The sequence below is a fragment of the Mirounga leonina genome, unplaced genomic scaffold, assembly GCF_011800145.1.
Source record: "Mirounga leonina isolate KUSES-001 unplaced genomic scaffold, KU_Mleo_1.0 Mir_205, whole genome shotgun sequence".
In the NCBI taxonomy this organism is placed as follows: domain Eukaryota; kingdom Metazoa; phylum Chordata; class Mammalia; order Carnivora; family Phocidae; genus Mirounga; species Mirounga leonina.
In genome coordinates this window covers 3,358,856-3,379,172 of record NW_023270515.1, presented here as the reverse complement: position 1 = coordinate 3,379,172, position 20,317 = coordinate 3,358,856, and the positions used below count along the sequence as shown (strand labels likewise).

The 20,317-nt window shown below is 49.6% G+C and overlaps 1 protein-coding gene across 3 annotated transcripts; it reads left to right on the top strand.

Annotated features, from left to right (window-relative positions):
* The first annotated feature begins 144 nt into the window (after positions 1-144).
* Positions 145-19,345, top strand: ZBTB21 (zinc finger and BTB domain containing 21). Of its 3 annotated transcripts, XM_035028897.1 has the most exons (3): positions 145-240; positions 12,092-13,674; positions 14,275-19,345. In XM_035028897.1, the coding sequence occupies exons 2-3, from the start codon at positions 12,105-12,107 to the stop codon at positions 15,267-15,269; spliced, it is 2,565 nt and encodes an 854-aa protein (XP_034884788.1). In that variant the 5' UTR covers positions 145-240; positions 12,092-12,104; the 3' UTR covers positions 15,270-19,345. The 3 variants fall into 3 exon arrangements, with proteins under 3 accessions (XP_034884788.1, XP_034884786.1, XP_034884787.1); XM_035028895.1 differs by having other exon boundaries at positions 12,092-19,345; XM_035028896.1 differs by lacking the exon at positions 145-240 and adding an exon at positions 258-340 and having other exon boundaries at positions 12,092-19,345.
* Positions 19,346-20,317: the final 972 nt, after the last annotated feature.

Here is a 20,317-nt window from a genome sequence, read left to right as displayed (position 1 = left end):
CTCCAGCCCACCCCCTCCCGCCCCCGGCGCGGCGCACCTCCCTCGCCCCGCCCCCCGGCGCCCGGCGCCCAATCACAGCGCCGCGCACGTGACGAGCGCTGCCTGCGATGACCTCATCCCTGGTGTGGGATGACGTCAAATTCAAGATGGATGGAATCACAGCGGCAGCGGCGGCTGCGGCGCGCGCGAGCCGAGTGTGAGCGGAAAGGGGCCCTGCGTCTGCCTCGGGGCTGGAGACCGGTGAGTAACTGTCACGCCCCTCGCCCTAGGAGAACTGCGGGGCCCCGTGGGAGGCCACAGCCTCCTCGCAAAACGCGGCCTTTCCTGACGTAACTCTGAGGTGATTTCTCTCTTTTTTCTCTCCACCAGCGGGTTGCGGGCTCCGAGCGCTTCTGCGCGTGCGCGGGTCCGGGCGCTCACCGAGCATGCCCCGGGCTCCCACGTAGCCGGCCGTGGCTTCACACTGCGCATGCTCCTTGCCCGCACTTGGCCTCGCCCTCGCCAGTGCGCACGCTCCGTCCCCGGCTGGTCCACCCTCGCCCGGCCAGGTGCCCCCCTGGGCCGGACGTCCCCGGCCTCGGCGCGCGCACCTGCGCGGAGCTGTTGGGACGCCTTCCGGCCGAGGGCGGGTCCCGGTCCGGTGCAGGCGCGGGGGCGCGCAGGGGACGGCGCGGGGTGCGCGGAAGCGGCGGGGCGGCTGGAGCCCCGCACCTGCCGCAGCCGCAGCCTGCGCCGCGCGGCCCCGCGGTCCCGCCCGGACCCTTCCGCGGCCCAAGTTGACTTGGCGGGCCCCGCCCCGGCCCGCCTCCCCGGCCCGCCCTCTGCCGGACGCGTGGCCTCGGAGCGCGCTCCTTTCCCTCCGGAGCCCCCGGAGGACCCGCTCTCGGACGGCCCGCCTCTGGCCGCAGGCCTCTGTGCGGGGCTTTGGACGGTTCCCTGAGAATCTGCGGCCGGAGGCGCTGGGCAAGGGGGTGGCTCGGGACCAGCGGCTCTGGGCATCCCCGCGCAGGGACCGCCGCCGGCAGGAGCCCGCGGCGTGTTTGCGTGGGTTGCCCGATCGCCTCAACCGCTGATCTCGAACGAGTTCAGTCGCGGCCTGCGGAGGGTCGCAGCCTAGGGGAGCCCCTCGGCGCCAGCCCTGCGCCCCGGTTGCTGTGCGTTGCAAGCGCAGGGCTGCGTGCTTCTGGGGGATGCCACCCGAGCAGCACGTGTGGACGTGGGGTGTTTTCAGAGACCGGTTCTCCCTCGGGGTTGCCACGCAGCGGTCCGGCGGGCAAAGGTTCATCAGACCCCAGACAGTGTAGCATCCGGGGTGTTTTAGTGCGGGGGCTCCCAGCGCTGCCCACCTCTGGATCAGAGGGCATCGGCGTATTACAGCATCGTCCAGTGATTGTTCATAATGATGACCCTCGGTCATCAGCACGGAGCCTGCACCGTGGTCCGTGCACCTTGCTCAGGGGGACAAAGTGGGCTAATCGATTTTGGGTTTCTCACTGACAGTTACTCCTTTCTCCCCTCCGATGCTTGGAGTAAATCCCTCATCCACCTCTAACGTCTAATCGTCGTTACTTCTAAATTTAAGTACTCCTAAATATTGGTGATAAAAAGAAGGTAGAAATTGGGGGTATTGGTTTGCTTATTCATTTTTCACTTGACACTGTTGAACACGGAGTGCACTTCATTCTGTGGAGTGAAAAGGTGATAACCCCAGACTTCAAGGAACCTAAGAGTGTTTATGGCAAGGGATGCTGGGTGTGTAACCAAAGAGGGGTTATTGGGAGTCTCCAGGTGAGCAGGAGATGGCTGAAGGGACAATTCTAGTTGTCCCCAGAACCAACAGGGATGAGGAGAGCTGATTCTAGAGCTGTTTACAAGCGAGGTTTGCCAGGTTGTGCTGATGGGCTAGAGAGGAAAGAGGTTTCCGGTTTGGGAGAGCTGGTGGTTGGCAGCGCATCTAACCAAATAAGGAATGTGTGAGGACAAGCAGATGTGGGGTAGGGGCCAGGGAAGTGGGCCCTAAGTACTGCCCCGGGCATGTGGAGTTAGCTGTGGTGGGAGTACTCAGCGGGCACCTGTGGTCCCAGAGAGACGTCGAAGCAGAGATACAGATTTGGGAGTCCTCATCCTGTAGACCTGTAAGCCACAAGAGCCCGTTCAGAAAGCAGAGCTGCCACATGCTAAGCTCTGTAACAGATGCTGGAGCAGTGAAGGTGAGCAGGTGCAGGTCTTGAACCTTGAGTGTAATGATTTCTCTCTTTACCCAGCAGATACTTGTCAGGCCTGTGCTAAGCATTGGGGATACACAGACGAAAATAAGCATTCTTCCTTTTGAGGGCGCTCACCAGGGAGGTAGATAGAAAAGCAGGACACTCAAAATGGTTGTGCTCTTATTGCAGACAGGTGGATGGAATATTGTGGTAGTTCAGATAGAACTGAGCCATTGGCTGGGGGCACAGTAACAAGAGCTTTGCAGAGACAAGTGACATTTGAGCTGGAGCTTTCTGTAAAAGTTGGCCAAGGGAAGGTAAGAAAGGTATGTTAGGTGGTGGACATTGGGTGTACAGGTTTGCAGGGTAGATGGCAAAGAGTGTCCAAAGAGGGCAGCAGAAAGATAAATATGACCAGACTATGAAGAGGCTTGTATGCCAGTCTGTAGGATTTGGATTTTATCCAGGAAGTAATAGAAAAATCAATATAGTATTGTAAAAGGCAGTGATGGGACCAGCTTTACTTTAGGAAAACCAATGAAAGGCATAATTTCCACTCCTGCATTTAATTGGATTATCAGACTACAGAAAAATCAACAAATATTTATTGTGCAAGATACCACGTTGGATTATTGTGAAGAGTGTCAAAAGATAATTGAGTAGATTTTTAGTTCTCACACAGCTCAGAGTTCTGTTGGGGAGACAAACAACAGTATCTGGCAGCAAATAAACATTGTGTGAACGGTGCCAATCTCTGTGATACCGGAGTTGAAAGGTGCTTGCTCATTATAAACTGAAGGAGTCAAGGAACGTCTGTTAGCTAGGTCTGCCAAAACAGCACCGCAGACTGGGGGGCTTACCAGAAATGTATTTCCTCACAGTCCTGGAGCCTAGAAGTCCAGGGCCAGGGTGTGGGCAGGGTTGGTTTCTCGTGAGGCCTGTCTCCTTGGCGTGTAGAGGACCAGCTTTCCTGTCGTCATGTTCTCGTCCCTCTGTGTGCTGGTGTCCTTATATCCTCCTCTTACATCCTCAGATTGGATTTGGGCCCACCTTAAAGTCCTCATTAAAACTTGATGATCCCTTTCAAAAATCTGTCTAAATATGCTTGCGTTCTTTTTTTTTTTTTTTTTTTAAGATTTTATTGAGATAGAGACAGAGTGCACGCATTTGCACAAGCAGGGGGAGGGGCAGAGATAGAGGGAGAAGCAGGCTCCCCACTGAGCAGGGAGCCCGATGCGGGGCTCGATCCCAGGACCCTGGGATCATGACCTGAGCGGAAAGCAGATGCTTAACGACTGAGCCACCCAGGCGCCCCACATCCAGTTATTTTATTCCATTACTCATCAGCAGCCTGTACTTCTGTGATTTGTCTCCTCTTGGCCTGTCAGTTTGACCCTCAGAACGCTTTGTTTTCTTGTTCTGAACATCACCTTTCTCCTGCCTCAGCAAGCAGCACAGAGCAGTGAAAAGACCTCTGAGCCTTTTAAGTATCCCAAGACTGAGCCACCCAGGGGCCCCTAAATATGCTTGCATTCTGAGGGGCTGGGGAAGGGGGGGGCAGGTGGTTAGGGCTTCAGCATGTGATGGGGTGTGGAGAGGGGGACACAATCCAGCCTGTGGCAGAAGGCTTAATGGAGGGACTGGACTTGAGCTGAGCTCTGAAGGATGATCAGCGTTCAGCTGAGTGGGGTGCTGGAGAAGGGTAGATGAGGTCTTGGACATTCGAGGTCTTGTAGTGGGAGACGCAGGACACTCGGGTTGTGTCTCAGAGACACAGCATCTGAAGCAGGAAGTCATCACAAGGGAATAACGAAGGGAGAGAAATTTTAAAAAGTATTTTGTGACCAGATTCACAGAGGTGTAGAGTCTATGTTTTAAAATTTTGCATTTTAACCTAGTGGAGAACCATGTTTTCATTATTTTTTTTCAGCCAACTTTTAGCACTCAGCCAAAATACCATATTGAGGCATTTCCTAAGCATTCTCTCCATACCCCTAGTTTCTCCACCCGGTTATAGCACCCTGTTTATTTCCATTATAGTGCAACCTGAATCTACCCTTTTCATTTGTTTCCTTGTTCATTATCTCATTTACCCCCCTAGAATTTGGGGGCCTTGGTCTGTTTTGTGCGTCCTGTATTTCAGGCATGTCTAATCATGCCTTGCACATAATAAGAGCTCAATAAATAAGTTGAATATATAGTCTCTAGTGTGTATGTCCAGTGAATGCTTGAAGCTTTGTTTAGGAAGCCCCATCTAGCAGCAGGATTGTAAAGGATGAACTTGGAGAGCATGGCAGGAAGAATGAGTAACACTTGAAAATGTATCAGTTAGGGTCCTTTAATAACAAGAACAGAAACAGGCTAGCTTGAATAGAACAAGGAATTTATTGTAGACACCGGGCTGCTCCTGAGGTTTAAGGAAAAGATAGAGAATTGGGCCAGGAAGTACAGAAACCAAGGTAACTGGCAGGAATCAGTATGGTGGGTACCAGCTGGCTGCACGTGCAGGCCCATCTTCCTTCCGGGGAGAAAGTTTGCGGTCTGCGTGGCTTTGGTTGGTGCCTGCCCCTAAGCTAGCAGAGAGCAGCTCATCAGACTTACTCCTGGGACAAGGGTGGTTCTTCCAGAGCCAAACAGAAGAGGCCGCTCTGCTAATCCAGGTGTCCGTGAAGGGCCCGAGCTATGTTACAACAGAGCACGCCCCGAAACTAAAGTCAGCCCCTCTCAGGAGAGACTGAAAATGGGGTGAGACGGGCACCCAAGGGGGTGACACACCTGCCCTGGGGGGATCCGATTGAGGAAGGCTGGCTTTGAAATCCGAGAAGCCTTAGATGATTTCTGCTTGTCTGCATTGTCACCAAGTGAGTGATAAAACCTAACTTAGAGCACTTCTTGTCTCCTTCGAAGAATGCAATAGAGTGGAGCATCAGGCGTGAAGGTTTGGGGCTGAGCGGTATGTGTGTGCTCCCGAGTCACGTGTAGGTGCTTTGTTTTTCTGACGAGGTATTTGCTTTGTAACATGGGTTCCTCCTTTTTACTGGTGGAATGGTTGGGACTGTGCGAGCCGTCCCCCGCATTCCAAAGGATCGTGCGTGCAGAATTCGGTTTTAGGCTGATGTTTTGGATGTAAGCAGACGTTTTCCTAGGGAAGTGGAACCAGGGGTTTTATGGGCCGGTCTTGAAGCAAGTTCGATTTATAACGTACCTTAGCTCTGATACCAGCCTGAGTTTTAGTCTCCAAAACTTAAAAGTCAGTGAGGTTATCTTGGTCCCTTCCCGTCTCCCTTTCTGGGCCCCTCATTCACCTCCTGGTGCCCTTTTATCCCAGTGCTTAGCTGTGCTTTGCTTTTTTCTGCGCATATCACCAGAATGCTCTGTATTCCAAAATCGTCTGCCTTCCTTCCATCCCCTTAAAAACCTTAACTCCTTGATCTAATATTAGTATAAAGAGGAAATTATATGCATTGAATTAATTTCTATTAAGACACGAATCCCTGCTTCTCTTGGCATTTCGTACCTGAGGAATTTGAGGTGTTGGTACAAAATAATTTTCTGCGGTTCAGTTGCAAAGGTCTTTGTGGCCATGCTAGGGAATTGGAACTTGAGGCCAGCGCAAGCCTTTAGTAGGAGTGTGTGTATCTGTAGTAGAAGTGGGAAGAATGGAAGCCTTGCTATTACAGTAGTCGAGTGGGAGGTGAATCCCAAGTCTTCCTGATGTCCCCACCGTGCAGTCACCCACCCTCCCACCACCTGACCAAATTAACTGCCTCCTGAAATAAGTATTCTCGTAGCATTGTTTATATCTTTCATTCTATTTGATTTTTATGTGTCTCTGTCCTACCACGGGAATGTGTGTGACTGGACAACAGGCAGCCAGCCAGCTCACTCCTCTCCCATCACCAGCATCTCTTACGATTTATAACATTTGGGACCATAAGCATTCAGGAGAGGAAGAGAGGAAGGACATAAAATTCGTGCTTGCCGTATAGGAAGCACTACATACACGAGGAGGTGGCAAACACTGTGCGTCTTGTTCTTCATAAAAATCCTGTGTGGTAAGTAGGGTTAGCCCCATCTAACAGGTTAAGGATACTACGACTCAGAAGGGTCGAGTGATCTTTAGCAGGTTACATACCTAATAGGTGACAGAGCCAGGACTGGAAACAAATACTGATTGGAAGGTCTTTTCCATGGAGCTGTGGGTTCCATGAATTGTTAACTGTAAAGATTCTCATTTTGAAATTTCAGGAAACAGCATGAAATAGGAACAATTCAGGCAGAGTTCGGGAAGATCTGTGTGTTCGAGGATCCAAGCGGTAGCACATCAGCCCAGTTTCAGAGTCTGGCTTTCCCGGGGGGTTTCCACTGAGCTCTTTCTGTCCATTGTAAACGGCTCTTCAGTCCACATTTCACCCACTTTCCTCCTCAGAGCGCCAAGGCTTCTCACTATGACTACGGTGATAGCAGGAACTCTGCCCCGATGAGTCAGGTGGAGATGAGCAATGGAAAAGGAGTGGGGGGCGGACTCGGCGGCAATGTGCAGTTCCGTGTGCGAGCTTTTCGGTTTGTGATGCACGGTCTCCTGTAAAGCAGAGGTCCTCGTTATTCATCATTGAAACATAGGTGAGAAGTTGGAGTTTGATGAGCCACCGGATTTGTGGAGGAGGAGGTACATTTGGCAACAAAGTCGGTCTTACCTGAGGGCTGAGGAGCAGGAACAGCAAAGGGGCTGGGCGCTCACTTTGCAGTCCCGGGCTCCCCCAGGGGTCCCGCTGGATTAGCGCATGAAACGCACGGGTGGTGACTTAGTCACAATGCATCCTTAGTGGAGCATTTTCTATTTTTAGTTAAGTTAGTTAAGCTCAATAAATATGCCTACTGTCTTTAAAACACAGAACTCCAAAATGTTAGTTGTTTGCAGCTAGACCAGGGAAGGGCCCATGGTTTTTGAGTTTTCATAATGAAAAAGGTAAAAGCAAGGGCATCAGGCGGAGGGTGAGGAGTCTGCGTGCCCTGTGCTCGCTCTCCTCCAGACGGCTCCAGACTTTGTCCCCGGCTGCCCGAGAGGAGAGAGGAGGCCCTTCTCCCTTGAAGGTCTTGGAGCGGCCTTAGCTTGGTCCTTGGGGCCCTCCTGCGCCCGTTCCCTCCGCAGCCCCGTCGCCTGCCCTCCCCTGCACGCCACCCCTGCTCCGGCAGCCTCTCCGCCTCGGCTCTGTGCTGTCCGACATGGCTCCTGCCCTCGGAATGCCTTTCACCCTGCCTTCCTGACTCCTGCTCGTTCAGGAAGCATCTTCTGTCGAGTGCCTCCCCTGACGTGCCTCTCAGCTGCCTCCGAAGCCTCCATCTGCACCGCGCCCGAGCCCCTGCAGCGCCCTGTCCGGGGCTCTGCACGTTGGCACGTGCTAACACACTGACCTGTCCCGCTCCCACCGCACGGGTCTCTGAGAGCTACAGGACAGGCCCGTGCTTGCTGGGCTTCCATCCTCCGTGTCCCGCCGGGCACCGGGCCGTGAGACTTGCGGAAGGTGATGGCTGAGTCCAGGCGCTGGGCCCCCCCCCCGGAATCCCAGCTCGCCCCACTGCTGGCCGCGGTGTGACCTTGGGCACAGTGCGGGCTCTCCCAGCGCCTCCGTCTCCTCATTTGTAAAACAGGCACGTGGACAGCGCCCAGCCCAGAGATTTCTGTTCGGATTAAGGGAGGGAACTGGAGACAGCACGGTGTGGGGGTTAAAGAGCTTGGCCTCTGCAGCCACAGCCCCTGCTGTGAATCCTGCTCTGCCACTTGTGCTTGGTGGGACCTCGAGCAAGTGAACTTCACCCTCTGTGCCTGGGCGTCTCACCTCTAGAACAGTCATGGTACCTGCCTGCTAGGCTTGCTGTAAACGCTCAGTGAAGGTGTAAAAATGTTAGCGGTAGAAGTGGTAGAGGAAGCACTCACGCGGTAGCTGTTGGTGGGTGTGCAGTTGGTGCCAGGGTGAGCCGAACGGGCGGCAGGGTGGCGTCGCCCGCACCCGTGTACCCGGAATCTGACGGGCTTGGCCCCTTTCCAAGCAGGCAGTCTCGCTGATGATTCTAAATGGAGGCGAGAGCCAAATGGATCGCTTTAAGCAGTTTTCAGGGACAGCGACTATTTGTCATACAACCCACATCGGAGTGACTTGCTTTTCCCTAATTCCCAAATGTCTTCATTAAAGAGTATGGGAGCCTGTGGTTCAAGGGATTAGAAGTAGTGATTTAGAACAAAAGCAGGGATCATGGTAATTTGAAGAAAGCAAAAGAAGGAAATTTTTCTGAACTGTGTTTTTTGGTATGTAGCAGCAGGGTGCAGACGGCGTGTGCAGTTGCCTTTACTTCGTGTCCAGGGACGTGGAAATTCTCACTTGGTTTAGTCCTCACACACTCCCTTAGCCCACACCTGTGCTTTCAGGTGCCCTGGTGTCTTCTTTTGATTCCCCCAAGAGCAGACCCTGAGCCACGGATTCAGAGCAGGTGTTTATTTGGGAAGTGATCCCGGGAAGCACAGGAAAGGTTGTAGGGGTGCCCACAAAGGGTCCGTTAATGAATAGGTGCTGCTCACATTTAGAACATCAAACTGAATTCCTGGAAAATACCTGAACCAATTTTTCCATCAGACTTCATCTCAAGTAAGACATCCGGCACTTCTGGTACAGTTCTTGGAACTCTCTTTTAACTCCTCACCTTCTTATCGACCATGGTCAGTCCCTTAGAAATCCTAATGACTGCTTTACCTCCACTCCCACCTTGGTGCAGGCACCATCGAGTCTCACACGGATCATTGCAGTAGACTGACTCCCGGCTGGTCTGGGCCACAGTCCTGTCTCAGCTGCCTTGTTGCTCTTGGCTCCTAGCTGGTCTCCCAGCTTCCACCTTTCCCTGCCTGCTTTGATCCATTCTCAACATCGGAGCCCGAATGATCCTTTTGAAACATAATTCACGTCCTTGTCATTTTTCTGTCAGAATCTTCCAGCGACTGCCCTTTCACTTGCGGTGGAAAGCTCAGTCTTCCTGCGGTTCACTCAGCCCTGTTCTGTCTTCCGCAGCCCCCTGCTCCAGCCCTGCTGTGACGTGGGCTCTTCCCTCTGCCTGCAGTGCTCTCCCTCGTGATTCTCACGGCTCCTTGCCTTCTTCAAACCTTCTCGAGGGCGTTTTGTTGAATGAGCGAACGAGTGAGTGACTTGTGAAGGTCTGGTACCTTCACAAGTTTGTGGTGTGTTGGAGGTGGCCAGTACCGTGTTCTCATTTACGTCTCACCGTAGCGTTGTGGGTAGCTGCTCTTCTCCCTGCTTTGCAGTGGGGGAAACCGAGCCTTCGACGTTGACTAGCCGCCCATGCTGACTTTCCAACTGTCTTGACCCCGGCTAACAGGGAGGGAGTAGGAGTATGTTGTGCGTGCTCACGCGTGTGGACGTGTGCTGTCTTGACCCTGGCTCCCAGCACGGAGTATGTTGTGCGTGCTCACGCGTGTGGACGTGTGCACATGTAACTGACACATTTCACAAGACGTCGGCCTCCTGTGTTTGAGGCATTCTGACATTTTCTACTCTGTCCTAGTCAGTTTATGACTTTAATTGCTAGTTTCTAATCACTAAATTGATTGTAAGAAACCCTTTCTGAAAAGTACTTGTCCCTGTTTTTAATTCTGCATCTGTTGCTTTTTCCTGTGGCAACATCTGAACTAGGTTTCTCAAAAATTATTAGCACTAAAAACAGCATTTAGTACACAGCTGAGTTGTAAATGTGGCATTACAAGTTATTTCTTTCTCTGCTGACCTTTGTGAAAGATGATGAGGGGGTATGTAAATAAATGCAGGATTGTTGAGACATGATAGTAGGATTAAGGGAGAAATTTAAATGGCTAACAGAAAAGGAAGGGCAAAGGTCTCTATCAAGCAATCGCAAATAGGAATTAAAATTTGCCACTGATATGAAATGATGGTAGGCAAGAATGAGCAGAAACTCCGTACACTCTGACCAAGGCATCTGTTTGGGGATAACATCCCTGGAAGCAGTCATGTCTCAGAGCCCATTAAATTTAGTCAACACCATAGAGAGGAATCAGAATAATAGGAGAGAAGTTTGTGTATCGTGCTTGGTCATTCCAGGTTGGTGGCCTAGCAAACTCTTCTTCGTGGGCTCTTCTGAAGAGTGCGCATGCTGGTTGACCAGCAAAGGCTGTCCTTTGAAACCGGAGGAGAACTTGCCAATGTCCTGGGCGCCGAGTTTAGTACATTTACAACCTGCCCTCTGGAGGAAGAGAAAACTGTCAGTCTTAGTTACTTTGAATCCATTCAAAAATAAATGCCGGGCGCCTGGGTGGCTCAGTCGGTTAAGCATCTGCCTTCGGCTCAGGTCATGATCCCGGAGTCCCGGGATCGAGTCCCACATCGGGCTCCTGGCTCGGCGGGGAGCCTGCTTCTCCCTCTGACCCTATCCCCTCTCATGCTGTTTCTCTCTCTCTCTCAAATAAATAAAATCTTTAAAAAATAAATAAATAAATAAATGCCATGAGACATCCATTCAAAAATAAATGTCATAACTGTTTTATTATATTTTTAGAGCGGGGAGAGGCAGAGGGTGAGAGAGAATCTCAAGCAGGCTCCATACCCAGTGCGGAGCCTGACACGGGGCTCGATCCCACGCCCCTGAGATTATGACCTGAGCCAAAATCAAGAATTGGACACTTAATTGAGCCACCCAGATGCCCCTAAACGTTGTAACTATTTCAAAGAAGACACTCCAGTCAAACCAGAGATGAGGTGTTACAGCAACGGAAGCCCAAGTGAAGGGTCAGCTTTGGAGAGTCTGGCCTTGTGTCTGTATGAGATGGCTTTCCCTTCGTTGAGAGCATGGGTGGCATTAATATGGACCTTTTTCTTTGATACTGAATTAAATGTTTGCCTTGTGTGAGATGCTGGCTCATCCAGCCTTTGCAACAACCCTAAAGGAGGGTGCAGTCATCCCACCCATTTCACATGAGGGACCTGGTACTCAGCCAGGAAGGGGGCAGCCTCTCACCCCCGTACCTCTGCCAGAGGCCGCACCCAGCCACCAGGCCTTCGCATCTCGCCTTTAGATTGGAAGAGAACTGCAGTGAGATCTCATTTCAAACCCCTTAATTTAAAATTAGTAGTAATTACGTTTAGATCAGACCATAGTTTCCTCTGTGCTATCGTTGAATATGTGATTTGGTGAGAAAAAAGTATTCAGCAGATTGCAAGGTGGTTAGCATAAGAAAGAAACCAAGCTCTTCTGTTGTTTAACATTCTAACCTTTGCTGAACACTGTGATACAGCAGTGATCAGTGAGTGAAATTTTTCTTTCCCTTTCCAGATTCTTCCCTATTTTTAAAGGTCTGGTGAGGCCCCCCTCCCCCTTTGCAACCCAGTGGTCACAGTTCACAAGGTGGATAAGTACGTCCAATGATAAGACTGACTTCTTTCAGAATCGCAGACTCAGGAGCTTCGATTCTTCATGCTTACTCTCTGAACTAAGAGGGATAGGACCGAGGGTCGAATGGATAGGAACCCTAAGTAGCCAACCTTTCATTTCAAGCAGGGCTGTTCCGCACAGCGGCCGAGGTCCGGCAGCCCTCTGCTGGTATGAGAACATCTGTGCCACAGTCTTCAGTCCTAAAACCCCGCAGCGGCAGCGACCGACGCGCTCCACGAGCCCCGAGACCCACGGGCTGCTCTTCCCCTGTTGTCGACGTAAAATCGTTCATCCACACAGCTTTTGTCTGCCCACAGTCCGCTCAGCTCTGGCACCTATGAAAAGACAGCCAGGGCTCCCTGCCCTTGAGCGTTTCATCCCAGGGAGAGCTTTTCACCACGCTTTTCACAATAGTCGTATACTTTGTCTTTCAGGTAAGCGCCCGCGATGGAGGGGCTGCTGCATTACATCAACCCGGCACATGCCATCTCTCTGCTGAGCGCGCTCAACGAGGAACGCCTCAAAGGACAGCTGTGTGACGTGCTTCTGATTGTGGGAGACCAGAAATTTCGAGCGCATAAAAATGTCTTGGCCGCCAGCAGTGAATACTTCCAGAGTTTATTCACCAACAAGGAGAATGAATCACAGACTGTCTTTCAGCTTGACTTTTGTGAACCAGATGCTTTTGATAACGTTTTGAACTACATTTATTCTTCATCTTTATTTGTCGAGAAAAGCAGTCTCGCGGCCGTGCAAGAACTAGGCTATAGCCTTGGGATTTCCTTTCTGACTAACATCGTCTCTAAAACACCTCAGGCCCCCTTTCCAGCGTGTCCCAACAGGAAAAAAATATTCATAGAAGATGATGAAAGCAGTTCTCAGAAGAGAAGCGTCATCGTTTGTCAAAGTAGAAACGAAGCACAGGGAAAAACTGTGAGTCAGAATCAGCCCGACCTAAGCCATACGTCCCGGCCCTCCCCTAGCACTGCAGTCAAGACCAGCGCCAGTAAGCCCCACGTTCCCAAACCGGCCGAGCCGCTCCACACTTTGCCACTGGCTGAAAAGAGCTGGCCGAAAGATGGTTCTGTGGGCTATGCAAAGTCTCTGGAGCACGCGGGGCCTCTGGATGACCCCAACAGAAGCAGTTTGCTGAAAAGGAATGCACTGCTGCAGGACCGAGAGGCGATGGACGATACAGCCGGTCTCAGCAGCCAGCTCCCCAAAGGCAAAGCCATAGAGTTGGCTTTGAAGAGACCACGGCCCCCGGTGTTGTCTCTCGGAAGCTCGTCGGAGACCCCCTACGTGCTGAAGGAGACTCACAAAGGAGGCGGGCCGGGCGAAGACCGAAACCTGCTGTACTACTCCAAGCTGGGGCTGGTGGTCCCGTCCGGCGGCTCTGGCTGCGGGAAGCCAGGCATCGACAGAAGCGGCCCGCTCGTCAAGAGTCTCCTCAGACGGTCGCTGTCCATGGACAGCCAGGTGCCCGGCCTCTCACCCTCCATAGATCTGAAATCTTCCCAGGGCCGCTCCGCGGTGGCAGGCGAGGTGCCGGGGAGCGGGTTCTGTGCTCTGCCGCAGCAGTCGTCTCTGAAGGAGTGCGGGGAGAAGGCGGCCCTCGATGAGCGGAGCCCCGCGCCCCAGCCCCACCGCCTCCGGTCCTTCAGCGCCTCCCAGTCCACGGAGAGGGAAGGGGAGCCTGCCGTGACTGAGGTCCGCATCAAGACAGAGCCCCGCAGCCCCCTGTCAGACCCCTCTGACATCATCCGCGTCACCGTGGGAGACCCGGCTGCGGTGGCCGCCGCCAGAGACCTTTCCTTGACAACCGAAGACGACCAAAAAGACATGAGCAGGCTTCCAGCGAAAAGGAGGTTCCAGGCGGACCGAAGGCTGCCGTTGAAGAAGGTGAAGGAGGACGAGCACGGGTCTCTGGTGTCCGAAGAGAACTTCGAGGAGGGCTCGAGCCCTCCCCTCCCTGACACAGAGTTTCCAGATTCTGACTTGAATAAAGATGAATTTGGTGAGTTGGAGGGAACAAGACCAAACAAAAAATTTAAATGCAAACATTGCCTTAAGATCTTTAGATCAACCGCAGGTCTTCACCGGCACATTAACATGTACCATAACCCAGAGAAGCCCTACGCTTGCGACATCTGTCACAAGCGGTTTCACACAAACTTCAAAGTGTGGACGCACTGTCAGACCCAGCACGGCATAGTGAAGAACCCGTCACCAGCCTCTAGTTCACATGCCGTTTTGGATGAGAAATTCCAAAGAAAGCTGATTGACATAGTGCGAGAGAGAGAGATTAAGAAGGCCCTGATCATTAAGCTGAGGCGCAGCAAGCCTGGGTTCCAGGGGCAGAGTAGCTCCCAGGCCCAGGCCATCAAGAGGAACTTGCGGTCGCGAGCCAAAGGAGCGTACATTTGTACTTACTGTGGAAAAGCCTACCGCTTTCTCTCGCAGTTCAAGCAGCACATAAAAATGCACCCGGGAGAGAAGCCCATTGGCGTCAGTAGGACCGCTAAGCCCAAAGAGCATGTTTCTCTCGAGAGTCCAGTAGAGAACAAGGAGGTTTACCAGTGCCGCCTCTGTAATGCTAAGCTCTCTTCTCTTCTAGAGCAAGGAAACCACGAGCGATTATGCAGAAACGCAACCGTTTGCCCCTACTGCAGCCTTAGGTTTTTCTCGCCGGAGCTAAAGCAGGAGCACGAGAGTAAGTGTGAGTACAAGAAGCTGACGTGTCTCGAGTGCATGCGCACCTTCAAGTCCTCCTTCAGCATTTGGCGGCACCAAGTTGAAGTCCATAATCAGAACACCATGGCGCCGGCCGAAAACTTTTCCTTACCCATCCTGGACCACAATGGTGACGTGACTGCTGCTGCCAGGGCCCCGGCCCAGCCCGAGCCCCATAAAGCCAACCACGCGGTCCCCGCCAAAGACGACAATGCCTTCAGTGATTGTTCGGAGCAAGTGAACTTCGATTCAGAAGACTCTTCCTGCCTCCCCGAAGACCTCAGCCTCTCGAAGCAACTGAAAATCCACGTCAAAGAGGAGCCCGCGGAGGAGGCCGAGGAAGAGGCACCCGAGGCCCGCGCCGCCCCCCAGGACGCCGGCTCCAGCAAGGACACCAGCCTATGGCCCTGCGAGAAGTGTGGCAAGACGTTCACGGCGCACAAGCAGCTGGAGCGGCACCAGGAGCTCCTGTGCTCTGTGAAACCCTTCATCTGCCACGTGTGCAACAAAGCTTTCCGCACCAACTTCCGGCTCTGGAGCCACTTCCAGTCCCACATGTCTCAGGCTACGGAGGACCCGGCGCACAAAGACTCGGAGGTGTGCCCTGTGCCCACAAACTCTCCGTCCCCGCCCCCGCCGCCCCCGCCCCCGCCGCTGCCCAAGATCCAGCCTCTGGAGCCCGACAGCCCCACAGCCTTGTCCGAAAACCCCGCTCCTGCCACGGAGAAACTGTTCGTGCCCCAGGAATCCGACACGCTTTTTTACCATGCCCCCCCCCTTTCTGCAATCACCTTCAAAAGACAGTTCATGTGTAAACTGTGCCATAGGACATTCAAGACGGCCTTCAGTCTTTGGAGTCACGAACAGAGCCACAACTGAAAGACCGCCCCTTTTCACCTGCCACAGAAGGGACGGCGGTCTCCAGAGTTCCTCCACCTAAATTGTGAAACGTGCATAAGAAACAAAATATTTTTTAAAAGAGAATAATAAAGGTTGGAAATTGTTATGCTTGAATAGAAGTTTGAGGTAAATTGATACTAATTAGTGATGTCCTTACTCACCTTAGAAAAACTAAAATCTATTGTGCTTTGGACTTTACAAGTCACAGGATGATTTGACTTCATTAATGTTGAAATGTGACTGATCTTGGTTATTTGCATGGTTCCTCATTCCACGGTGTCAGTATAATCTTTTCCCAGAGGTGGTTTTGGTTTTTTACTGATTTGCAATCAGTGAAATACTATTCAAGTGTTTCTTTTGATTATATCAGACACCTAAGTTCTAGTTCAATGTCAGCCACGTTCCGAAGTCCACAACGCATCAGGAGGAAGCGGAGTAGTTTGCAGCGTTGAGTTAGATCTTAGGATACTTTAGCAATAAAACAATGATAAGCCTCAACTTTAATAAGTTATCCTGACACTTGATAACAATAAATAATTTGGTATTTGTGGTCATGTAGAAATTTTTTTGTATGAAAATAGTGAGAAATTTAAATCCCCAGCAATAGTGATACTTAGATTTTTATAAAATAACAAAAGCTTGCTCTTGGGTCATTTAACATAACTAATGATGGAAGATTTGGGAAATGGAAATGTGAGGGTGTCTGGAAGGCCTCCAAGCCCGTTTACAAAAGCTTCTGTGGCGATAGGCATTGTAATCGGAACTGCTGTGCTGTGTGCGCGGGCCTCAGGTCTCAGCTCCGACCAGCATTGGGAGGACTGGACGTGTTTGGTCTTCTCCAATTCATGCTGTCACCAGTGGGAAATCTGAGTGCGTTTGGGACCGAAAGCAAAGGCAGCACAAGGCACTCGCTCATTTTGAATTTAACAGCATTAGTGGGACAGTTAAGGTTGGGACATACACTTAGGTACCTCGGTCCCATGCCCGCGGTCAGGACAGCCGCTGTAAGTCCCGAGTTAGCATTGACTTCCCAAGATGGGACACGGGGGAGAACACCACGCCACGGTCCCCACACGCTCAAGAATAGTGTTCACAGCGTACCATCTCCTGCCTCTGTTTCTGTTAGAATTTGTTGGAGTTTATTGTGGTAAGATGTCCTTAGTGCAATCGTTCTGCTTTAACGTCACTGCTTTAACGTTTCATAAATCTGTATTAAAGCACTATCAAGGGTCCAAAATTAGTTTTTGCTATACCTATTTTGGCCCATAGGGTTTGGGCTGCTGTTTTGTTTTGTTTTCTGTTTTGTTTTAGTTTTAATTAAAAGGCTTTTTTAGGTGTTTCTAAAGGGAAAACTGATTTCACTGGTACAATTGAGGGGTTACGTATAGACAAGTGGAAATATTTTTGAAACTACAAAATCCTTTTAAGATAGTGCTATGGATGAAGACTCCCAAGTTTATTAATTTTTTTCTTACAAGCTGTTCTCTCAAATAAAAAAAATTACTGTGACGAAGAAATAATTTGCTGAGTACTTCAGTGTGTACCACGTAGCAGGAAAGAGCTTGGTACTTGTTGGTCTCGTCACCCACATTCTGTACCAGCGGTAGGAAAGACAGTCTTAACTTTTTATCGAAACACAGGCCTTTTCATAAAATACCAATTGGCTTTGTAGATTAGAGAAATTTCATGTAAAATCTTGCCTTTTTATTTTTTCATTTGAAAACTACCACAAGTCACAGAATATTTGAGTGGTCCCTTCCTAATTTTGTTCTTACTTAAACTTGATGGAGAAAGGAAAATAAAATGAAGTTGCAGTAACCGATTATTGCCATCTTTATATTTTCTTGAAGAAATCTATGCATTTTCAAGATGAAACTAAAGCGTATGGTGTTCCGTGAGACATCAGGGTGGATTACTGTTCACTGAATTAATTCCCTGTATAATGTGCTCCTTTCTTACTCTGAACACCTTAGTAGCTGTCACTTCTTCGGAAAGACAGCCTCCCTCAGAGTAGTCCTTGCTTCTGGCTGTTAGAGCGTGTGTGTGAGAATTTCCACGGCACACGTGATCTTGGCATTGTAAATTCAGTATCCCAGGACTTGAAACTTTATGCTACGTTTTTGAAGATTTTTTAATAATGTTCATCAGTAAAAAATATTTTTGATCTAAATATAGGCTCAGCGTATCTGTTAGATAGTGTTTTGTCTCGTTCGTTTCACGTTTTTGTCTAGGCAAGGAACGTTAAGATTTCAAATAAAATTTCGAACCAAAAACATTTATAATGCAGTTCTGGTTTTTCTATTACTTTTTATACTCTACCTTCAAAGCGTCAGGCTGAAAGAGTTTATTTTGGTGGTCAAGAAATAAAACATGCTTCCACTCATGTAACTATTTTAAATGTCAGGAAGTAAAATAATGAAAGACACACGAATCGCTCCTTTTAAGAATGTTGATCTCAGACGGTGGGCAGACACTCGGTCTGTGGGACAGGTTGGTCTTTCATTGTTAGGACGCCAGCTTGTAAAGGTATTCTCGAAAATGTTTTTTCTGATTAGAATTAATTTTTGAAAATGTAGGAAGCTCGTTATTCCTTGTAAGTATTCAGGCTGCCTTTTTTTATGCAGTTGTGGAAAGAATGTAAAATGTTTTAATATATTCTTTATTAATCTGAGAAACTTGCTATTGAATCATTTTCTTCACGTGGGAGAGGGAAAGAGGAACACCCTAAAACATCTTTTTCTCAAAGTCAGCAATGGAGGTTACAAATAGTGTGCATTTTTTATAGTAATTTTTCAATTTAATAATATTCACCTTTAAAGCTAGTTACAGCTAGTGTGCATTTATTGTTTTATCAAAATCTACAACTAGGAGTTCAACCAGGATATCACTTTTGCATTTGTGGGGGCATGTATGTGGTTCTTGGTTTTCTGTTTTGGAGCGGATCCTTAACAGCCTTTTTAAAAATATGCTCCAGCTCTTATCAATCAGTGGTAGTCTTATCCACACACAGCACCCGTTGGTGCCGATGAGGGGAGAAGTTGTACAAGAATAAAACGTGCCCTTCCTTGGAGGCAGGGGGTGTCTTCCTCTGCAGGCCAGTGGCCTGTCCAGGGGAAAAAGACCCAAGAACCCACTGTGTGTGTGTGTGTGTGTGTGTGTGTTTACAACCAGAATCCAGAACCTTAGGAATTAAAGGCATTTGAATTTTCTTACCACAGAAACAATTAGATGTAATGCATAGCAGGTTTCTTTATAAATTGCACTAATTCATATTGGAATATTACAAGTCCGTTTTGTCAATTTCTGATTTCTCATTGATGTTTTTTGTAATAATTATGGAAAGTGTTATTTAAATAATGCTAATACATTTAATAAGTTCTTTAACACTGGCTTTTTTTTTTTTTTTAAGTTTGAAAAATAGGGTTTTCTTTTGTGGCTTTAGCACTTTAAGAAGTTTTATGTTTCCATCATTGTTAACGTGCTTGTTCAGCGCTTCTCCCGGTGTTTGCTTCCACGCGGGGCGGGGGTGGGGTGGGGTGGGGGAGACTGAGCGGTGGTGTTTACGTTCCGGAGGAGGAGACGTGGGTTAGTGTCAGGTTTTTAAGGAATTCCTTTCAGAGACCATTGTTTGGGAACCAAAGTATTTTACTGTAAATCTTGAAAATAATTGAATTGAGTGCTCTCTAGTCATTTATTAGTGCTGTTCTCAAATTTTCCACAAAGTTATACTTGGTTAATGTTAATTTTCAGATGGGGATAATTTCTTATTGACATTAATGCAATACTTTAAGTTTTCATTGAATAAATCTTACTATTAAACAAATGTGGTTATAAACAAATTGTGTATATTTTGTTAGATGCTTTAGCAGACTAAATCATTGTTCAATTTTATTTAGGAATGAGCTTTTGGGAACTGAAAACTCATGGTAAAATAGGATTTCTATCTAATGTTAATCTGTTGTTTATTTGTATCCAATTCTGTTGTCTGTTTCCTTTGCTTAAATCTTGACTAAGAATGATTGGAGTCAATAAATTTGTACTGTATTTTGTTTTGAGTCGTGGTCTCATTGTTATGTTTTGGACATTCGTAACAACGGTTAGTAGCGTATACGTTTCTGAAAGTAGAGATGGAGCCGCTCTGGGTGGGTCTCGGGAGTAGCCGCCTGAGAGCTGGGTGAGGTGGTGGTTGCCCAGCTGGTCCAGCTTGCTTGGAGAACTAGGTTTGCAGTCAAGTGTTGGTTACCGGGGCACCACAAATAACGCGATCGTTAGAACCTTATATAAGCCGCCATCTTTGCCTACCCACCCTTTCTTTACTGTTCACATGAGTTTTGAAACGATCATGGGGGTAAATGCATACACACAACAGGTTTAGTTACCCCACATTGACATTTCAGCATAGCAATGGGTAATCTAGTTTTATTGCATGATTTCCACGGCTTCCAGGTCATCCTAACCAGGCCCTTCCATGATGCCGGGATAGATGGCCTTTTATGTTGCTAGCTTCCCCCGTGAGGGAGAGCCGAGCCGCGGGCATCTCCGATGGCTACCACCAGACTGACCGCAGGCAGGGAAGGAGCTGGTCTCGGGCTCTCTTCCTCGCCGGATCCCCTAGACCCGTCTTGGGGGCCTCTGGCCAACGGTTTTGTGATCACGTGGCACGTGAACAAACAGTATATCATCTTGTTTTAATCCGCGTTAGCTCTGTTACCCAGTTGGCCACCAAATACTGTTTTGTTTAAAATGTTTCCTGCGCTCTTTTCTTTGTAGTCATTACAGCCTTTTCGGTCTGGGACTGTTGCAGTCCTGTGGCGTCCTCCCCACTCTTAGGCACACACTCAGGACAGTAAATGCCTGTGGTGGCCAAACCACGTCGCCAGCGTGTGACGCTTTCCCCGGCCAGAGGCTCTGTCTCGGCTCCGCTGAGCACTGAGCTCTACGAGGTCTGACGGTTGAGTGGCAGGAATTCCTCCCACAAGGCATGTGTCTGGAGAGCGAGCCTCCCTGAGCTGTCACAGGAACACTTT

What these genes read in the sequence shown, in the direction of transcription:
- ZBTB21 (XM_035028895.1), top strand. Translation starts at nt 12,105, where the DNA reads ATGGAGGGGCTGCTGCATTACATCAACCCGGCACATGCCATCTCTCTG.